General features: G+C 37.4%; 1 protein-coding gene across 1 annotated transcript; it reads right to left on the bottom strand.

Moving 5' to 3' along the window:
• Window positions 1-4,285: 4,285 nt before the first annotated feature.
• On the bottom strand, window positions 4,286-5,230 carry LOC129647486 (olfactory receptor 2H2-like). The gene has a single exon (XM_055574567.1). It carries the CDS (start codon window positions 5,228-5,230, stop codon window positions 4,286-4,288), a length of 945 nt encoding a protein of 314 aa, XP_055430542.1.
• Between the last annotated feature and the right edge of the window lie 12,220 nt (window positions 5,231-17,450).

The raw sequence follows: 17,450 nt of genomic DNA, 5'->3' as shown, positions 1-17,450 counted from the left end.
GGTTCATTTCATTTCAGTTCAGTTCAGTTGCTCATGCGGCGGTATAACTGAAACTAACACAACGGTGTAAATTGACTAGACTTCAATTTTAAAAATGCATGAAAATTAAAAAAAAAAAAACTTCATTCATCATTCCTATTCTATGAACTCATGTTCCATTCTTTAAGGATTTTCCTTATCATTCAATTCTACAACTTTATCAATAGGCTGAAGCATTTTAGCACTGGCCACACAGTATGAGTAAGATGATTCTATCCTAAAGCTAGCATCACAGAAACATGTGAATTTTTACAGAATTATCTAGGCAGTACATTAATAAAAGAATAAAATGCATTGAGAAGGGCATAATACATTTTAACAGTTGAATCTGGTTTTAAGTATGAACAGTATATTAACATATACAAAAATCCAATAACATTCAAAGGCAGATGGAATAGGCATTTGAGTGTTTTTATAGAATAATAACGTCACTGCTAAGGTATAGATTACCTTGGTAAGAGAGAAAAGAATCCAAAAGGTAAATTTAGGCCCAATTTTTAAAATCTGTGGATTCTACACTCATAAATGTTTCTCTGATGACTAGTGACTTTTGCTTTTATTGTTCTTATTTGCTCTTTCAAATACTGCTCTTACTGAATTCTCCCACTGTCCACGTGAAAAGGGATAAGTTTTATAACTTTTATAATAGCCACATTTTAAGTGCTACTTTTTTCATATATGATTCCTTTTCTGTGGCTACACACAAAAAAGGCAGACATGCAAACACATAGGTACACAAATGCACATACCACTGATCATGGGTTTTATACTGGTGAACGTGTATTCCTGTCTTCTTGCAGGTCTTATGTTCAGGAACTTGGGTGGATTACAGACCAATATATACACAAAACTTACCTTGCAACCATCAGAAGGTTCAATCTGCCACCATATACAACACATGTGCCAGAAAATGTTGCCCCACCCCATTCTAGAAATGTAAAAGTAATAGAATGCCTGAATGCATGATATAGTCAGCCTTTTCCTGAATTAGTCATTTATCCAAGGAAACATTGACTATCATCTAGAATGTCTGTGAAGGAGTCAATATTTTATGACTTATTTATGGTTTTATAACAATACCTGGCTCTCAATATACATTCCATAAAAATTTGTGATTAGGGTGGAAAAAAATATCATGTCAACTAATTGGAAAGAATGATGCTAAAGCTGAAACTCCAGCACTTTGGCCACCTCATGCGAAGAGTTGACTCATTGGAAAAGACTCTGATGCTGGGAGGGATTGGGAGCAGGAGGAGAAGGGGACGACAGAGGATGAGATGGCTAGATGGCGGCACTGACTCGATAGACGTGAGTCTGAGTGAACTCCGGGAGTTGGTGATGGACAGGGAGACCTGGCGTGCTGCAACTCATGGGGTCGCAAAGAGTCAGACACGACTGAGCAACTGAACTGAACTGAACTGAACTGATACCTCCTAGTGTTAATTGAATTGAGACCCTCTCTTGAAGACAGTATTTCAACCACAACTCCCTTATGAGAAAATAATCCCACACTCACTACTTCAGAAAGTGGGATTTGAGCTATTGGCTTTATTCTATTTCTAGATCATTCCCTTTGCTCCTATTTTTTAAATACATGGGTTCATTTGAACCTCATGTCATTTTGGCTGAGCAACTATCTAGACTAGAACTTTCCACAGTGTGGTCCTAAACAGCCTGCATCAGAATCACCCATGGTGTTATTTAAAATGCCCATCCCAGGGCACAATCAAATGCTTTAAATCAGAAATTCTGAGTATGAAACACAAGTACTTTAATTTTTAACAAGTACACCATGTGAATCTTATAAATTCTAAAGCCTGAGGAAACATGTACCTTCTTCCCTTCATACTGCTGTCATTTACTGGTATCATGACCTCTCTCCACATGCATTTACATTTTGGCATCAGATGCACAACTTTTCACTTACTAAAAGACCTGGTATCATTGCAGCCTATGTCAAAAGTAAGATGAACTTTTGAATATGCCGGCATCCCTGTTTGCATTTCCAAGGTAGATACCACTTTTTATTTCAGGTACTCATTACTGTGTCCACATCATAAACCTCAACATTCCCTAGAGCTACTCCAGGTTTACTATCTTAAAGCAATATGTCACAAAACGATCTCATCCTTTTAGATTCCTTCCCATTTACTTCCTTTAATCTTAGAATAGAGTGGAAAGATAACAAATGCTTATACAACCATTGTTCTCTTATCAACAGTGAGAATTGTATTGCTATTTCTTACAAGTTTAGTGTCGGTTTGAGTAACTTAATTTTTTTTAAGGAGGGAGGTGGGAGAGGTGTTCAGGATGAGGAACACGTGTACACCCGTGGCGGATTCATGTTGATGTATGGCAAAACCAATACAATATTGTAAAGTAATTATCTTCCAATTAAAATAAATAAATTTATATTTAAAAAAGATCACAAATAATAATTCATTTTATTTTTTTTAATATTTAATTTTATTTTATTTTTAAACTTTACATAATTGTATTAGTTTTGCCAAATATCATAATGAATCCGCCACAGGTATACATGTGTTCCCCATCCTGAACCCTCCTCCCTCCTCCCTCCCCATACCATCCCTCTGGGTCATCCCAGTGCACTAGAATTCATTTTAAAAATTTGATATGAAATCTCCAGATCAGAAACAAGTGGTACAGTTCATTACTATAGGAAAATGGGATGGAATAGGGCCTCATACTAATTCCATCTCCACATGCAATAGGCATCAGCAGATGGGAGGTATAGTTGATTAGACAATCTTACAGGAGAATCAAGTTTATACCCTTGATTTCAGTGAAACAAACTAGAGTAGTGAACACTTACAAGTGGTAGATAAAAAAATCAATAAATAAATTTTGGTGAATAATATGCAAAAGTCAAAAGGCATGAGGCATGGTAATCAGACCAAAGCAAGAGTTGAAGAGCAAGTCTCTCCCCATTAAGATGATAAATTTAAAATATTTTGGTTAGTATCTCTATATAGCTTTGGACAATAAACTCCATGATGTTAATGATTTTTTGTATCTTGAAAAGTGAAAGTTGCTCAGTCATGTCTGACTCTTTGCAACCCTATGGACTATCAGTTCAGCTCAGTTGCTCAGTCGTGTCCAACTCTTTGCGACCCCATGAATTGCAGCACACCAGGCCTCCGTGTCCATCACCAACTCCCGGAGTTCACCCAGACTCACGTCCATCGAGTCAGTGATGCCATCCAGCCATCTCATCCTCTGTCGTCCCCTTCTCCTCCTGCCCCCAATTCCTCCCAGCATCAGAGTCTTTTCCAATGACTATGGACTATACAGTCCATGAAATTCTCCAGGCCAGAATACTGGAGTGGGTAGCCTTTCCTTTCTCCAAGGGTATTCCCAATCCAGGGATCAAACCCAGGTCTCCCACATTGTAGGCAGATTTTTTACCAACTGAGACACAAGGGACTTATCTACCATTATATACCCAGAATCTAGTGCAAAATAGATGACTAGTAAAAAAAAAAAAATGAATGAATAAGAATTGGATTTGATAAAAAGAAAGCCATTTCATTATGACAGAGACTCAGAATGAGGAAAAATGAAGTCAATTCCTATAATTGGAGGCCCAGAATATTGGGGCTCAAACTAAGAAACTTGGATGCAGGTTTGTAGAGCAGCAGCACCAGACAGCAGTAAGTACTGACCTCTGCTTGGCAAACACTGGTGCACCGGGGATTTCTAGGTGCATCACACATCAACAAAGGACAGACTGAGGCGAGAAGGCAGAAGTAACTCAAAACTAGAACCTCTGATTAGATTACCTAAGTACTTCTTGAACACTCTCTAAAAATGTTAGGAGCCTTGTTGGGACTAGATGTTTAGATGGAAGTAATAGTTGGGAAATAGAAACACTATAGTGGAGGAAAATAGAACAAAGGAAAGAGAAATCATGGAAAGGCACGAAATGTTATACTTAGTCTTTTATTTTGCAAGTTTGTGTTTCTTTTGTTGCCCCAATTCAACTATATTATGTGCTATTTAATATGACTAATAAATATATTCATTTCTACCATATACTGTGCCTAAACCAGCACCATGAAGCAAATAAGGCTTAATCAGTGATTGATGAATAGGACTGAAATCTCAGCTTGAGCAAACTGCAGCTCCTTTTCTACTACTCTGAGGTTGAGAGGTATATCTTCAGCTTTTTATGATAAAGTTATTTTCTTCCTCAGGTTAAGCAAACATCCAACATATGTCAACATCTTTAGTTCTTCTGAATATTCCAGGTCCTCCTCCCCAGCCTTATTAGTGCCCCCTTTACCTCCTTGTTCCTTAGAGTATAGATGAGTGGGTTAAGAGTCGGGGTTACAACAGTGTAGAAAACAGTGAGAAACTTTCCCTGTTCATGAGCATAGCGACTCTTAGGTTGAAGATAAACAGCTGTGACAGTGCCATAGAAGAGGGACACTACAAGAAGATGAGAAGTGCAGGTACCAAATGCTTTCTTCTTCCCTGCAGTTGACTTTATTCTCAGCACAGCTTTAGCAATAGCAATGTAAGAGGAAAGGATAATAATCAAGGGCACCACCAGGAGTATAATACCAGCTATGAGTATCTGGATTTCAATGTCGGTGGTGTCTGCACTAGAGACCTGAATGAGGGCTGGAACTTCACACACTATGTCATCCACCCTCTGGTGGAAGCAGAAAGGTAACCGGAGGGTAGCAGGAGACTGAATTAGAGACTGAATTAGGCCAGTCCCCCATGCTAGGATGGCCAGATGTAGACAAAGTTTTGGGTGCATAAGAGTGGTATATTGCAGTGGATAACACACTGCCACATAGCGGTCCACAGCCATGACCACAAGCAGGACACATTCAGTGGTCCCAAGCCACAAGAAGACACAGAGTTGAATGGCACAGCCAGTGTAGCTGATGGTCTTCTCCAGACCCCAGAAATTAACCAACATTTGTGGAACACAGCTGCTGGTGAAACAGAGATCTAGCAGAGATAGGTTAGAAAGAAAGTAATACATCGGGCTGTGGAGTTTTCGATCCTTCAAGGAGACAAGAATTATGACCACATTTCCTGTAATAGTTAAGCAATAAGAGATCAGAATTACTGAAAAGAGCATCCTCTCCAAATATGGCTTGTCAGAGAAGCCTAGAAGGATGAAATCACTGTGGCTGTCATTGCAGATTGTGAACATAGCTTCTAGAGCAATCGTCTCTTCAGGGAATGTTTCAAAAGAAGTTGCTTAAAGCTCTGTGAGGTTCCAGTACAGAAACAGGAGGAGGGGCAGTATGAATTATTTAATTCCTTTTTACTCAAGAATGAGATTTTTGCATCCTTATTTTGGGAAAACTATACAAGATTTAGTGATCTGTTTTAATCTTTGATACTCATCACTCTATGTTTTTCTTCCTCCTTTACATCTTCTTCATATGTTGCATTTTTAGAACTCTGCATTAGAAACAATATGTAAAATAAATATTAAACATATGTATTAGTAAAATTAACTTTATTACATATTATAATATCATTTCATCTTTGCTCTCAAAGATCATACATTTATAACATTTATCATAAAGTTTTGATACACCTTAAAGTTCAATCGTATTCTCTTTCAACTTCTTTATTCACTTTGTGCTCTTATTTCTGTGTCTTTGTATTGTAATTTGTGTAAATACCTTGCTCCCATACCTCAATCTTCATTCTTCCTTTTCCCTTTCTCTTCCTCATTCAGCCTTCCTACCACTCTCCTGATTTCTGAGCTTGAATTCTTCCTCAAATCCCTTGCATTCCTATACACTAACAATGAGAAAACAGAAAGAGAAATTAAGGAAACAATCCCATTCACCATTGCAACGAAAAGAATAAAATACTTAGGAATATATCTACCTAAAGAAACAAAAGACCTATATGTAGAAAACTATAAAATACTGGTGAAAGAAATCAAAGAGGACACAAATAGATGGAGAAATATACTGTGTTCATGATCAGAAGAATAAATATAGTGAAAATGAGTATACTACCCAAAGCAATCTATAGATTCAATGCAATCCCTATCAAGCTACCAATGGTATTTTTCAGAGAACTAGAACAAATAATTTCACAATTTGTATGAAACTACAAAGAACCTCGAAAGCCAAAGCAATCTTGAGAAGAATGGAACTGGAGGAATCAACCTGCCTGACTTCAGGCTCTATTACAAAGCCACAGTCATTAAGAAAGTATGGTACTGGCACAAAGACAGAAACATAGATCAATGAAACAAAACAGAAATCCCAGAGATAAATCCACACACCTATGGACACCTTATCTTTGACAGAGGCAAGAATATACAATGGATTAAAGACAATCGCTTTAACAAGTGGTGCTGGGAAAACTGGTCAACCACTTGTAAAAGAATAAAACTAGAACACTTTCTAACACCATACACAAAACAAACTCAAAATGGATTAAAGATCTAAGTGTATGACCAGAAACTATAAAACTCCTAGAGGAAAACATAGGCAAAACACTCTCCAACATAGACCACAGGAGGATCCTTCCTAGAATATTAGAAATAAAAGCAAAAATAAACAAATGGGACCTAATTAAAATTAAAAGCTTCTGCACAACAAAGGAAATTATAAGCAAGGTGAAAAGACAGCCTTCAGAATGGGAGAAAATAATAACAAATAAAGCAACTGACAAAGAATTAATCTCAAAAATATACAAATAATTCCTGCAGCTCAATTCCAGAAAAATAAAAGACCAAAACAAAAAGTGGGCCAAAGAACTAAACAGACATTTCTCCAATGAAGACATACAGATGGCTAACAAACACATGAAAAGATGATCAACATCACTCATTATCAGAGAAATGCAAATCAAAACCACTATGAGGTACGATTTCACACCAGTCAAAATGGCTGCTATCCAAAAGTCTACAAGCAATAAATGCTGGAGAGGGTGTGAAGAAAAGGAAACCCTCTTACACTGTTGGTGGGAATGCAAACTAGTACAGCCACTATGGAGAACAGTGTGGAGATTCCTTAAAAACCTGGAAACAGAACTGCCATATGACCCAGCAATCCCACTGCTGGGCATACACACCGAGGAAACAAGAATTGAAAGAGACATGTGTACCCCAGTGTTCATCGCAGCACTGTTTATAATAGCCAGGACATGGAAGCACCTAGATATCCATCAGCAGATGAATGGTAAGAAAGCTGTGGTAAATATACACAATGGAGTATTACTCAGCCATTAAATGGAATATTTGAATCAGTTCTAATGAGGTGGATGAAACTGGAGCCTATTATACAGAGTGAAATAAGCCAGAAAGAAAAACAACAATACAGTATCAGTTCAGTTCAGATCAGTTGCTCAGTCGTGTCCGACTCTTTGCAACCCCATGAATCGCAGCATGCCAGGCCTCCCTGTCCATCATCAACACCTGGAGTTCATTCAAACTCGTGTCCATCAAGTTGGTGATGCCATCCAGCCATCTCATCCTCTGTCGACCCCTTATCTTCTTGCCCCCAATCCCTCCCAGCATCAGAGACTTTTTCAATGAGTCAACTCTTCACATGAGGTGGCCAGAGTATTGGAGTTTCAGCTTTAGCATCAGTCCTTCCAATGAAAACCCAGGACTGATTTTCTTTAAAATGGACTGGTTGGATCTCCTTGCAGTCCAAGGGACTCTCAAGAGTCTTCTCCTAACCACAGTTCAAAACCAACAATTCTTTGGCGCTCAGCTTTCTTCACAGTCCAACTCTCACATCCATACATGACCACAGGAAAAACCATAGCCTTGACTAGACAGACCTTTGTTGGCAAAGTATTGCCTCTGCTTTTGAATATGCTATCTAGGTTGGTCATAACTTTCCTTCCAAAGAGTAAGCGTCTTTTAATTTCATGGCTGCAGTCACCATCTGTAGTGATTTTGGAGCCCAGAAAAATAAAGTCTGACACTGTTTCCACTGTTTCCCCCATCTATTTCACATGAAGTGATGGGACCAGATGCCATGATCTTCGTTTTCTGAATGCTGAACTTTAAGTCAACTTTTTCACTCTCCTCTTTCACTTTCATCAAGAGGCTTTTGAGTTCCTCTTCACTTTCTGCCATAAGGGTGGTGTCATCTGCATATCTGAGGTTATTGATATTTCTCCTGGCAATCTTGATTCCAGCTTGTGTTTCTTCCAGCCCAGCGTTTCTCATGATGTACTCTGCATATAAGTTAAATAAGCAGGGTGACAAGATACAGCCTTGACGTACTCCTTTTCCTATTTGGAACCAGTCTGTTGTCCCATGTCCAGTTCTAACTGTTGCTTCCTGACCTGCATACAGATTTCTCAAGAGGCAGATCAGGTGGTCTGGTATTCCCATCTCTTTCAGAATTTTCCACAGCCTCTTGTGATCCACACAGTCAAAGGCTTTGGCATAGTCAATAAAGCAGAAATAGATGCTTTTCTGTCACTCTCTTGCTTTTTCCATGATCCAGCAGATGTTGGCAATTTGGTCTTTGGTTCCTCTGCCTTTTCTAAAACCAGCTTGAACATCAGGAATTCACGGTTTACGTATTGCTGAAGCCTGGCTTGGAGAATTTTGAGCATTACTTTACTAGCGTGTGAGATGAGTGCAACAGCAAGGAGAGATAAGAAAGCCTTCTTCAGTGATCAATGCAAAGAAATAGAGGAAAACAACAGAATTGGAAAGACTAGCGATTTCTTCAAGAAAATTAAACATACCAAGGGAATATTTCATGCAAAGATGGGCTCGATAAAGGACAGAAATGGTATGGACCTAACAGAAGCAGAAGATAGTAATAAGAGGTGGCAAGAATACACAGAAGAACTGTACAAAAAAGATCTTCATGACCCAGATAATCATGGTGGTGTGATCACTGACCTAGAGCCAGACATCCTGGAATGTGAAGTCAAGTGGGCCTTAGAAAGCATCACTATGAACAAAGCTAGTGGAGGTGATGGAATTCCAGTTGAGCTATTTCAAATCCTGTAAGATGATGCTGTGAAAGTGCTGCACTCAATATGCCAGCAAATTTGGAAACTCAGCAGTGGCCACAGGACTGGAAATGATCAGTTTTCATTCCAATCCCAAAGAAAGACAATACCAAAGAATGCTCAAACTACCAGTACAGTGTACTAACATATATATATGGAATTTAGAAAGATGGTAATGATAGCTCTGTATGTGAGACAGCAAAAGAGACAGATGTATTGAACAGTCTTTTGGACTCTGTGGGAGAGGGCGAGGGTGGGATGATATGGGGGAATGACATTGAAACATGTAAATTATCATATGTGAAATGAATCACCAGTCCAGGTTCAATGCATGATACAGGATGCTCGGGGCTGGTGCACTGGGATGACCCAGAGGGATGGGATGGGGAGGGAGATGGGAAGGGGGTTCAGGATGGGGAACACATGTACACCCATGGCATATTCAAGTCAATGTATGGGAAAACCAATACAATATTATAAAGTAAAATAAATAAATAAATAAATAAATTTTTTTAAAAAGAATACTTAATGGTTGGTGACGTAAGGAGGTTGTTTAAACTTACATTCTTATCTTAGTTTTTTCTTAGATTATATGTTTGAAAAATGAGGGGAGGTGGGGAAATCATAGAACCTATCTATGCTTGTTGAGAAACTAAATGTAAAGAAGTTCCTGGCCCATAGTAACTCCTCAATGTTTGTTACTTATCATGAGCCTGATGAAGATACTGTTCAATTGATTTTTCCAGGGACAAAACATCAAAATATAGGAGCAAATTTTATAGACAGTATTAGTTATATCAGACTTCCCAGGTGGCACTAGTGGTAAAGTATCAACCTACCAATGCAGGAGACATAAGAGACACTGTTTTGACCCCTAAGTTGGGAAAATCCCCTAGAGGAGGGCATGGCGATCCACTCCAGTATTCTTGCCTGGAGAACACCACGGGCAGAGGAGCCTGGTAGGCTACAGTCCATAGGGTCTCACAGAGTTGGACGTGACTGAAGCAACTTTGCACACAGCACACACACACATAAGTTATATCACTTAGAAAAAAGAAATGTCATATATCTACATTTCTTCCTTGCAAAGAACTGAAAAGTAATTGTACCCACTTCTCACCACTTTAAATTATCAATCTTTATATTGCAGTATAGACATATCTATTTTTAACATGCTTTTCTTCCTATAAAACCTGAGATTACAAAACAAGTTTAAAATATGTACTATTATTTATCTGTCCAGTAGATTTAAAATGATTTGAGGAAATATTCTTTCCACTCAATCACTGGCAGTATTTTCTTAACATCCAAAAGAAAGATGGCATCCATAGTTCCTTTTCCTTCTTCCTTCTCCATTTTTCTGTTGTTAATATTTTTTACTTCTGTATTCTCTTCCTTCACTTTCCTGTTTCTCTGTTTCCTACCAATTTTCCTATTGATATATCATAACAAAATCTGTCAGTTCTTCAACTTTTATATAGCATTTTTTACAATTCCAAGCATTTTTATTTACAATAAGTTTTTGCCAAGGGAGTCTCCCAGCAAGACTCCTTGAAGGAAAATAATCGATGTTAATGATTTGAAAAGGATTTTACAAATTTATGACCTTCAGTGACTCCTTGAACTGCTATCCTTCCAAGAAATGTAAACTCTTGGGCTTCCTTCTCTCACCCAAATCAATATGTTTCATAAAACCTTACTTATGCCAACATTTAAATAAAAATATTCCTTTCCCAGAACAGTTTTCGGTTTACCAAACACTAGAGAACTAAACACGGAGAAGGCGATGGCACCCCACTCCAGTACTCTGCCTGGAAAATCACATGGACGGAGGAGCCCGATAGGCTGCAGTCCGTGGGGTCCCTTAGAGTCGGACAGGACTGAGCGACTTCACTTTCACTTTTCACCTTCATGCATTGAAGAAGGAAATGGCAACCCACTCCAGTATTCTTGCCTGGAGAATCCCAGGGACAGGGGAGCCTAGTGGGCTGCCATCTATGGGGTCGCACAGAGTTGGACACAACTGAAGCGACTTAGCAGCAGCAGCAGCAGAGAACTAAACTAAATTATCAAAACTCTGATGGGAAATTCCAGATGCTTCCATCAGTTTATTCATAATTTATTCCTTATTTACCAAGTCATTCTACAAATACAAATTTAAGGAAATGTACATATAATCAATGGATTAAAATAAATTTTAATAAGAGATCCATAGATGAAACTGACATTGAAAATCAGGAGCAGCAGCATATCTCTGCTTGACTGAGTTCTTATCAGGTAACTACCAATTTGCTAAATCAATTAGCTTATTTAATCCTCACCAAAAAATTATCAGATGGTTAAATATTCCTGGGTTATCTTCCTATATTTTATCAGCAGTCATGTTTTGTTTTTTATCATTTTAAATAATTCTAAAAATGATAATGTGAACTAGAGAAAATCAAAAGCTTGGGAATATCATTGAAACATTTAAATTCATATAAAAATAATACATTGCATGACATGGAACACTCAAGCTAGAATTCTAAGAAAAAATATGACATTATCTGATATCTACAATCTATTATATAGTCACAGGGATGAATTCTTAATCTCAGTCTAATGCAGTTTCAACAATGTAATGATATCATGCAACATTTTACATCAGTATATGTTTAGGGATTACCTGGTAGCTCAGTCAGTAAAGAATTTGACTGCAGTGCAGAAGACCTGGGCTCAATCCCTGTGTCAGGAAGATCCCCTGAAGAAGGAAATAGCAACCCACTCCAGTATTCATGCCTGGAAAATCTCATGGACAGAGGAACCTGGCAGGCTACAGCCCATGGGGTCACAAGAGTCGGACATGACTTAGCAAATGAACCACCAGCACATATTTTTGCTTTTACACAGCTTGCTGGAAGATATATCCTGAATATTTTAGTCCTATTGATTTTTATCTATCCACCCTACTCTTACCAACCTATCATGATCATATTTTATCTAAACACTAAAAGTAGTTTTATTTAAAGTTCTCACAATCAGTAGTTCTCATGCTTACAGTATATTAATCTACAAGAAACTCATAAGCACAACTATTTTGAAGGGGCTTAAGATTCAAAAGGATCTCTCATGTCTCATATTTTTATTTTTCTTAGATTTTCTTCTTTTTTTTTCTATTTTTACAATGACATGTATTTTAGAAAATCCGCATATACTCTCTGATCCTCTGTTCTATTTTCTGTGCCATTGTTCCTTTATTTTATGTAAAATTTTGCAAATTAGAGTTGAAATGTTAGCACTTTGATTATGATTCTGAGCTCAATGCTTAGTAGAAGAAATTAGTTGAAGTTTTAAAGAATCTCAGAGTCTTACAGGTTTTCCCATCTCCAAAATCAAGATACCTCTTATTCCAATCTGTGACTATTATCCACTTCCAGTAACTTTCGGTTTGTGTTCTTTGTATAAAGCTAGATTGTTTCACTATATGTATATATCTACCTATATTTGTATCTACATATTGGTATCTCCATGAATCAACCTTTTTTCTCTAAGCTCCTGTTTAATTACAGATCATTGGAAGAGGTATATCCCCTGACCAATCCTTATTCTTGGATAAGAGGAGAGAGTCTTGGTTTAGCTCATATTCACTATGCAAAATATTACAAGAATTTTCTACTTCTGTTGAGACTGTCCTCTTCTCACAAATATCAATTTTGTCTGTACTTTTCCTTTAGCTCATTTTCTCTTCTCAAAATAGCATCTACAGGAGATCCTGTGGAGAGCCAATGCATCCCAATTAATGTGGTTACAAATGTGGAATACAATATTTACATCTCACCTTCTAAAACAGATACCTTTGGTGAAGTATATCTCAATACACAGCCCACCTCTGATTTCAGCAGAACTTTAGGGGACAGTTTTGTGTGAACTCAGATTCATCTCATCTACCCTGACAGTGTCTTAGCTCAAGCGTGCTGCATATGCTTTCCTGGTTGGCCCCAAGGCCTTGTATAACACTGTGGGAGTTTAACTGGCACAAAGACAAATGCTGCCCCAAAACGCAAGAGATTTAATGACCCTAGAGGAAACTTTCAAACAAGGGAGAATGGTAGCAAGTGGATAAGTGTTCCAGCAAACTTTCCTTCATGTGAAAAAATCTTATGTGTTTTCCAGGAAGTCCCGGGAGAACTGATCGCCCATTACACACAACCTGACTAATACGCCCTTATATTCTCTGTTTTTCTTACCTGTCTCATTTTTCCTGTCCTTCACTCATTATTCTTGAAACCAATTATTTGAATCTAATTTCTATTCTCAAGCTCTGCTTTCTAGAGGACCTAAATGTAATTAGTCTGGAAGCAGGATTTGAAAGCAGACTCTTAGAAGAGTATTCAGGAAATAATTCACTCACCAGTCAAATTGTGGCAAACCTTTCACAGGTAGGGATAAGTGGAATAGCGGTAACTCAACATGTGCTAACATCACTACTACTAATAGTCTTACATGTTGTGGTTTGGCATACCATACAGGTAGAAGGAGAAGCATTGAAGTACATCTAGCCCTTGAAAGATATGAGGGTAATGATACTTAGATAATTGTCAACATTGCTGGCTTTCATTGACTATCTTGGAAGCCTTGGGAAAAAAAGAGAGTAGTATGCTCCAGTCAGTCAGCCAATTACTAGCCTAAGGGTATGGTTCTCAAACTGTTGGTTAAAATGCAGATTTGTGGGCCACACATCCAGAGTTTATGATTCCCTAGGTTTGGGGTAAGGCCCAAGAATTGGCATTTCTAATAAAGTCCTAGTTGATGATAATTAAGCAAGTCCAGGGAGCAACTTTGAGAACCAATAACTAGGGAATGCTACAAAAGCAAGTAAACTTCCATGGAAGCACTTAAAGAGATTCTCATATCCTACATAGGAAAAAGGGTTGAAAATCAGACCCAGGACTTGGTTATAAGACTGACAGGACTGAAAAGAAGAAAAAATGTACATCTCAACAGACTGTTTATATTAAAGTCAGGACTCTAAGAGGGATGAAGCCAGACCTTGCCACCTAAGATGGTGACTATATGTACGATTGCACCTCAAAAATGTGAACTTCCTTTCAGATTTCTCTGAATCATTAAAACTGACAAAAGCAGTCTTCTCCCTCTTGTTAGAGGAAAGAAAACTCTACTTGCCAGAGATCATGTAAACATGTTCCTTGCAAGATGCTTCAGACCTTCTCACAGTGTTTCATTGTCCTTACTCAACAATTTCAGAGCAATAACTATGATCCCTACTATAAGAGAAAGTAGATTATTCTAAAATCTGTTGTACCTGGCTAACACATACCATCAGTAACCTCTCTTAGAGGAGAAACAGAATACAAATCTGGGTATGGAAAAGTTTATAGACATTGGACCACTTTTGCAGTGCTTAGGAATTCAATTTCTTGAAAGGAATGCTGGATTCAGTTCTAATATATTAGTACTACAGGGATGTAGTATAAAACTTTCATAGATTTATATGTGCAGTGAATGTGATAAATAATAAATAACAAAGTGTAAAGAATAATAAAGTGTAACAGGGCTCAGAGTTAGGAATGTTAGAATGGATTTATGATGTACTAACAGAGAATCAATCATCTAACCACACTTTCTGTGATGTCCCAGAGGACACACTGTATTAAGTGAGTAGAGAATGTACCGGTAAAGGGACAAAGTATCTTTGGGAAGCTTAATGTCCTCTGCAGGCCAAGGCTAACAATAGAAGATGTTTTCAAGAAACTGAGATCCCTACTGAGAATGTGAATGATAAAATTTCAAATGAGCAGAGGTGACATGGCAGCTCTTCAATACCTGCACCCAGCTACAATTAACATAATGGATAGCAGGGCTGGCTCAGCACTAATAGTGTCTTAATCCACAAATATCTATGGTGATGGCTATTAGATTATAATTTCCTAGGTTTGAGACATACATAGAGACAATTACAAAGTTGGTGGTGTTGATTTTCCAAAAATATTATGTTGGTGAAGTGGAAATGGGAACTGCAATAAAATAATGATCCTTCACCCAGGTCTCATATCTAAGTCTGTGCTCAAACCTAGATTCTATCACTTAAAGGGAATGGCAGGTCCCTTAAGAAAGAACTTTGATATGCCATTTCAAGAATACACAATAAATATTCTACTTAGCATTTCCCCAATGCACCCTAGGGCTTCCCTTGTGGCTCAGATGGTAAAGAATCCTCCTGCAATGTGAGAGATGTGGGTTCAATCACTGGGTTGGGAAGACACTGGAGAAGGGAAAGGCTACCCTGCCCAGTATTCTGACCTGGGGAATTCACAATTAGTCCAGAAGGCTTATGGACTTACTCCATGTTTCACCTCAAAATAATGAATTTCACATTTTTCTCAAGAGCACATGGAACATTCTCCAGGATAGATCATATCCTAGGCCATAACTCTAGCCTTAGTAAATTTTTAAAAACGGAAATTATTTCAAGCATCTTTTCTGATCACAATGCATTAAGACTAGATGTCAACTACAGGAAAGAAACTATCAAAAATGCAAACATATGGAGGCTAAATAAAAAGCTTCTGAAAAAACAACAAATCACGGAAGAAGTAAAAAAGGAAATCAAAATATGCATAGAAACACATGAAAATCAAAACACAACAACCCAAAACCTAAAAAAAGTAAAAGCAGTGCTAAGGGGAAGGTTCATAGCAATACAAGCTTACCTCAAAAAACTAGAGAAAAATAAAATAAATAACCTAACGTTACACCTAAAGCAACTAGAAAAACAAGAAATGAAGAACACCTGGGTTAGTAGAAGGAAAGAAATCATAAAAATTAGGGCAGAAATAAATGAAAAAGAACCAAAGGAGACTATAGCAAAAATCAACAAAACTAAAAGCTGGTTCTTTGAGAAGATAAATAAAATAGACAAACCATTAGCCAGACTCATCAAGAAAAAAAGGGAGAAGAATCAAATCAATAAAATTAGAAATGAAAATGGAGAAATCACAACAGAAAACACAGAAATACAAAGAATCACAAGAGACTACTATCAGCAACTATATGCCAGTAAAATGGACAACTTGGAAGAAATGGATGAATTCTTAGAAAAGTATAATCTTCCAAAACTGAACCAGGAAGAAATAGAAAATCTTAACACACCCATCACAAGCATGGAAATTGAAACTGTAATCAAAAATCTTCCAGCAAACAAAAGCCCAGGACCAGATGGCTTCACAGCTGAATTCTACCAAAAATTTAGAGAAGAGCTAACACCTATCCTACTCCAACTCTTCCAGAAAATTGCAGAGGAGGGTAAACTCCCAATCTCGTTCTATGAGGCCACCATCACCCTAATACCAAAACCTGACAAAGATGACACAAAAAAAGAAAACTACAGGCCAATATCACTGATGAACATAGATGCAAAAATCCTTAACAAAATTCTAGCAAACAGAATCCAAAAACATATTAAAAAGATCATACATCATGACGAAGTGGGCTTTATCCCAGGGATGCAAGGATTCTTCAGTATTCACAAATCAATCAATGTAATATGCCACATTAACAAATTGAAGGATAAAAACCATATGATTATCTCAATAGATGCAGAGAAAGCCTGTGACAAAATTCAACATCCATCTATGATAAAAACTCTCCAGAAAGCAGGAATAGAAGGAACATACATCAACATAATAAAAGCCATATATGATAAAGCAACAGCAAATATTATCCTCAATGGTGAAAAATTGAAAGCGTTTCCCCTAAAGTCAGGAACAAGACAAGGGTGCCCACTCTCACCACTACTATTCAACATAGTTTTGGAAATTTTAGCCACAGTAATCAGAGAAGAAAAGGAAATAAAAGGAATCCAGATTGGAAAAGAAGAAGTAAAGCTCTCACTGTTTGCAGATGACATGAGTCTCTACATAGAAAACCCTAAAGACACCACCAGAAAATTATTAGAGCTAATCAATGAATATAGTAAAGTTGCAGGATATAAAATTAATACACAGAAATCCCTTGCATTCCTATACACTAACAATTAGAAAACAAAGAGAAATTAAGGAAACAATCCCACTCAACACTGCAATGAAAAGAATAAAATACTTAGTAATAAATCTACCTGAAGAAACAAAAGACCTATATATAGAAAACTATAAAACAATGATCAAAGAAATCAAAGAAAACACAAATAGATGGAGAAATATACCACGTTCATGGATCGGAAGAATCAATATAGTGAAAGTGTTATACTAGCCAAAACAATCTATAGATTCAATGCAATCCCAATCAAGCTACCAACGGTATTTTTCACAGAACTAGAACAAATAATTTCACAATTTGTATGGAAATACAAAAAACTTTGAATAGCCAAAGCAATCTTGAGAAAGAAGAATGGAACTGGAGGAATCAACCTGCCTGACTTC

The sequence above is a fragment of the Bubalus kerabau genome, chromosome 3 (genome assembly GCF_029407905.1).
Source record: "Bubalus kerabau isolate K-KA32 ecotype Philippines breed swamp buffalo chromosome 3, PCC_UOA_SB_1v2, whole genome shotgun sequence".
NCBI classification, from domain to species: domain Eukaryota; kingdom Metazoa; phylum Chordata; class Mammalia; order Artiodactyla; family Bovidae; genus Bubalus; species Bubalus kerabau.
The sequence above is the reverse complement of the archived record's forward strand: the minus strand, read 5'-3'. Positions and strand labels throughout refer to the sequence as shown.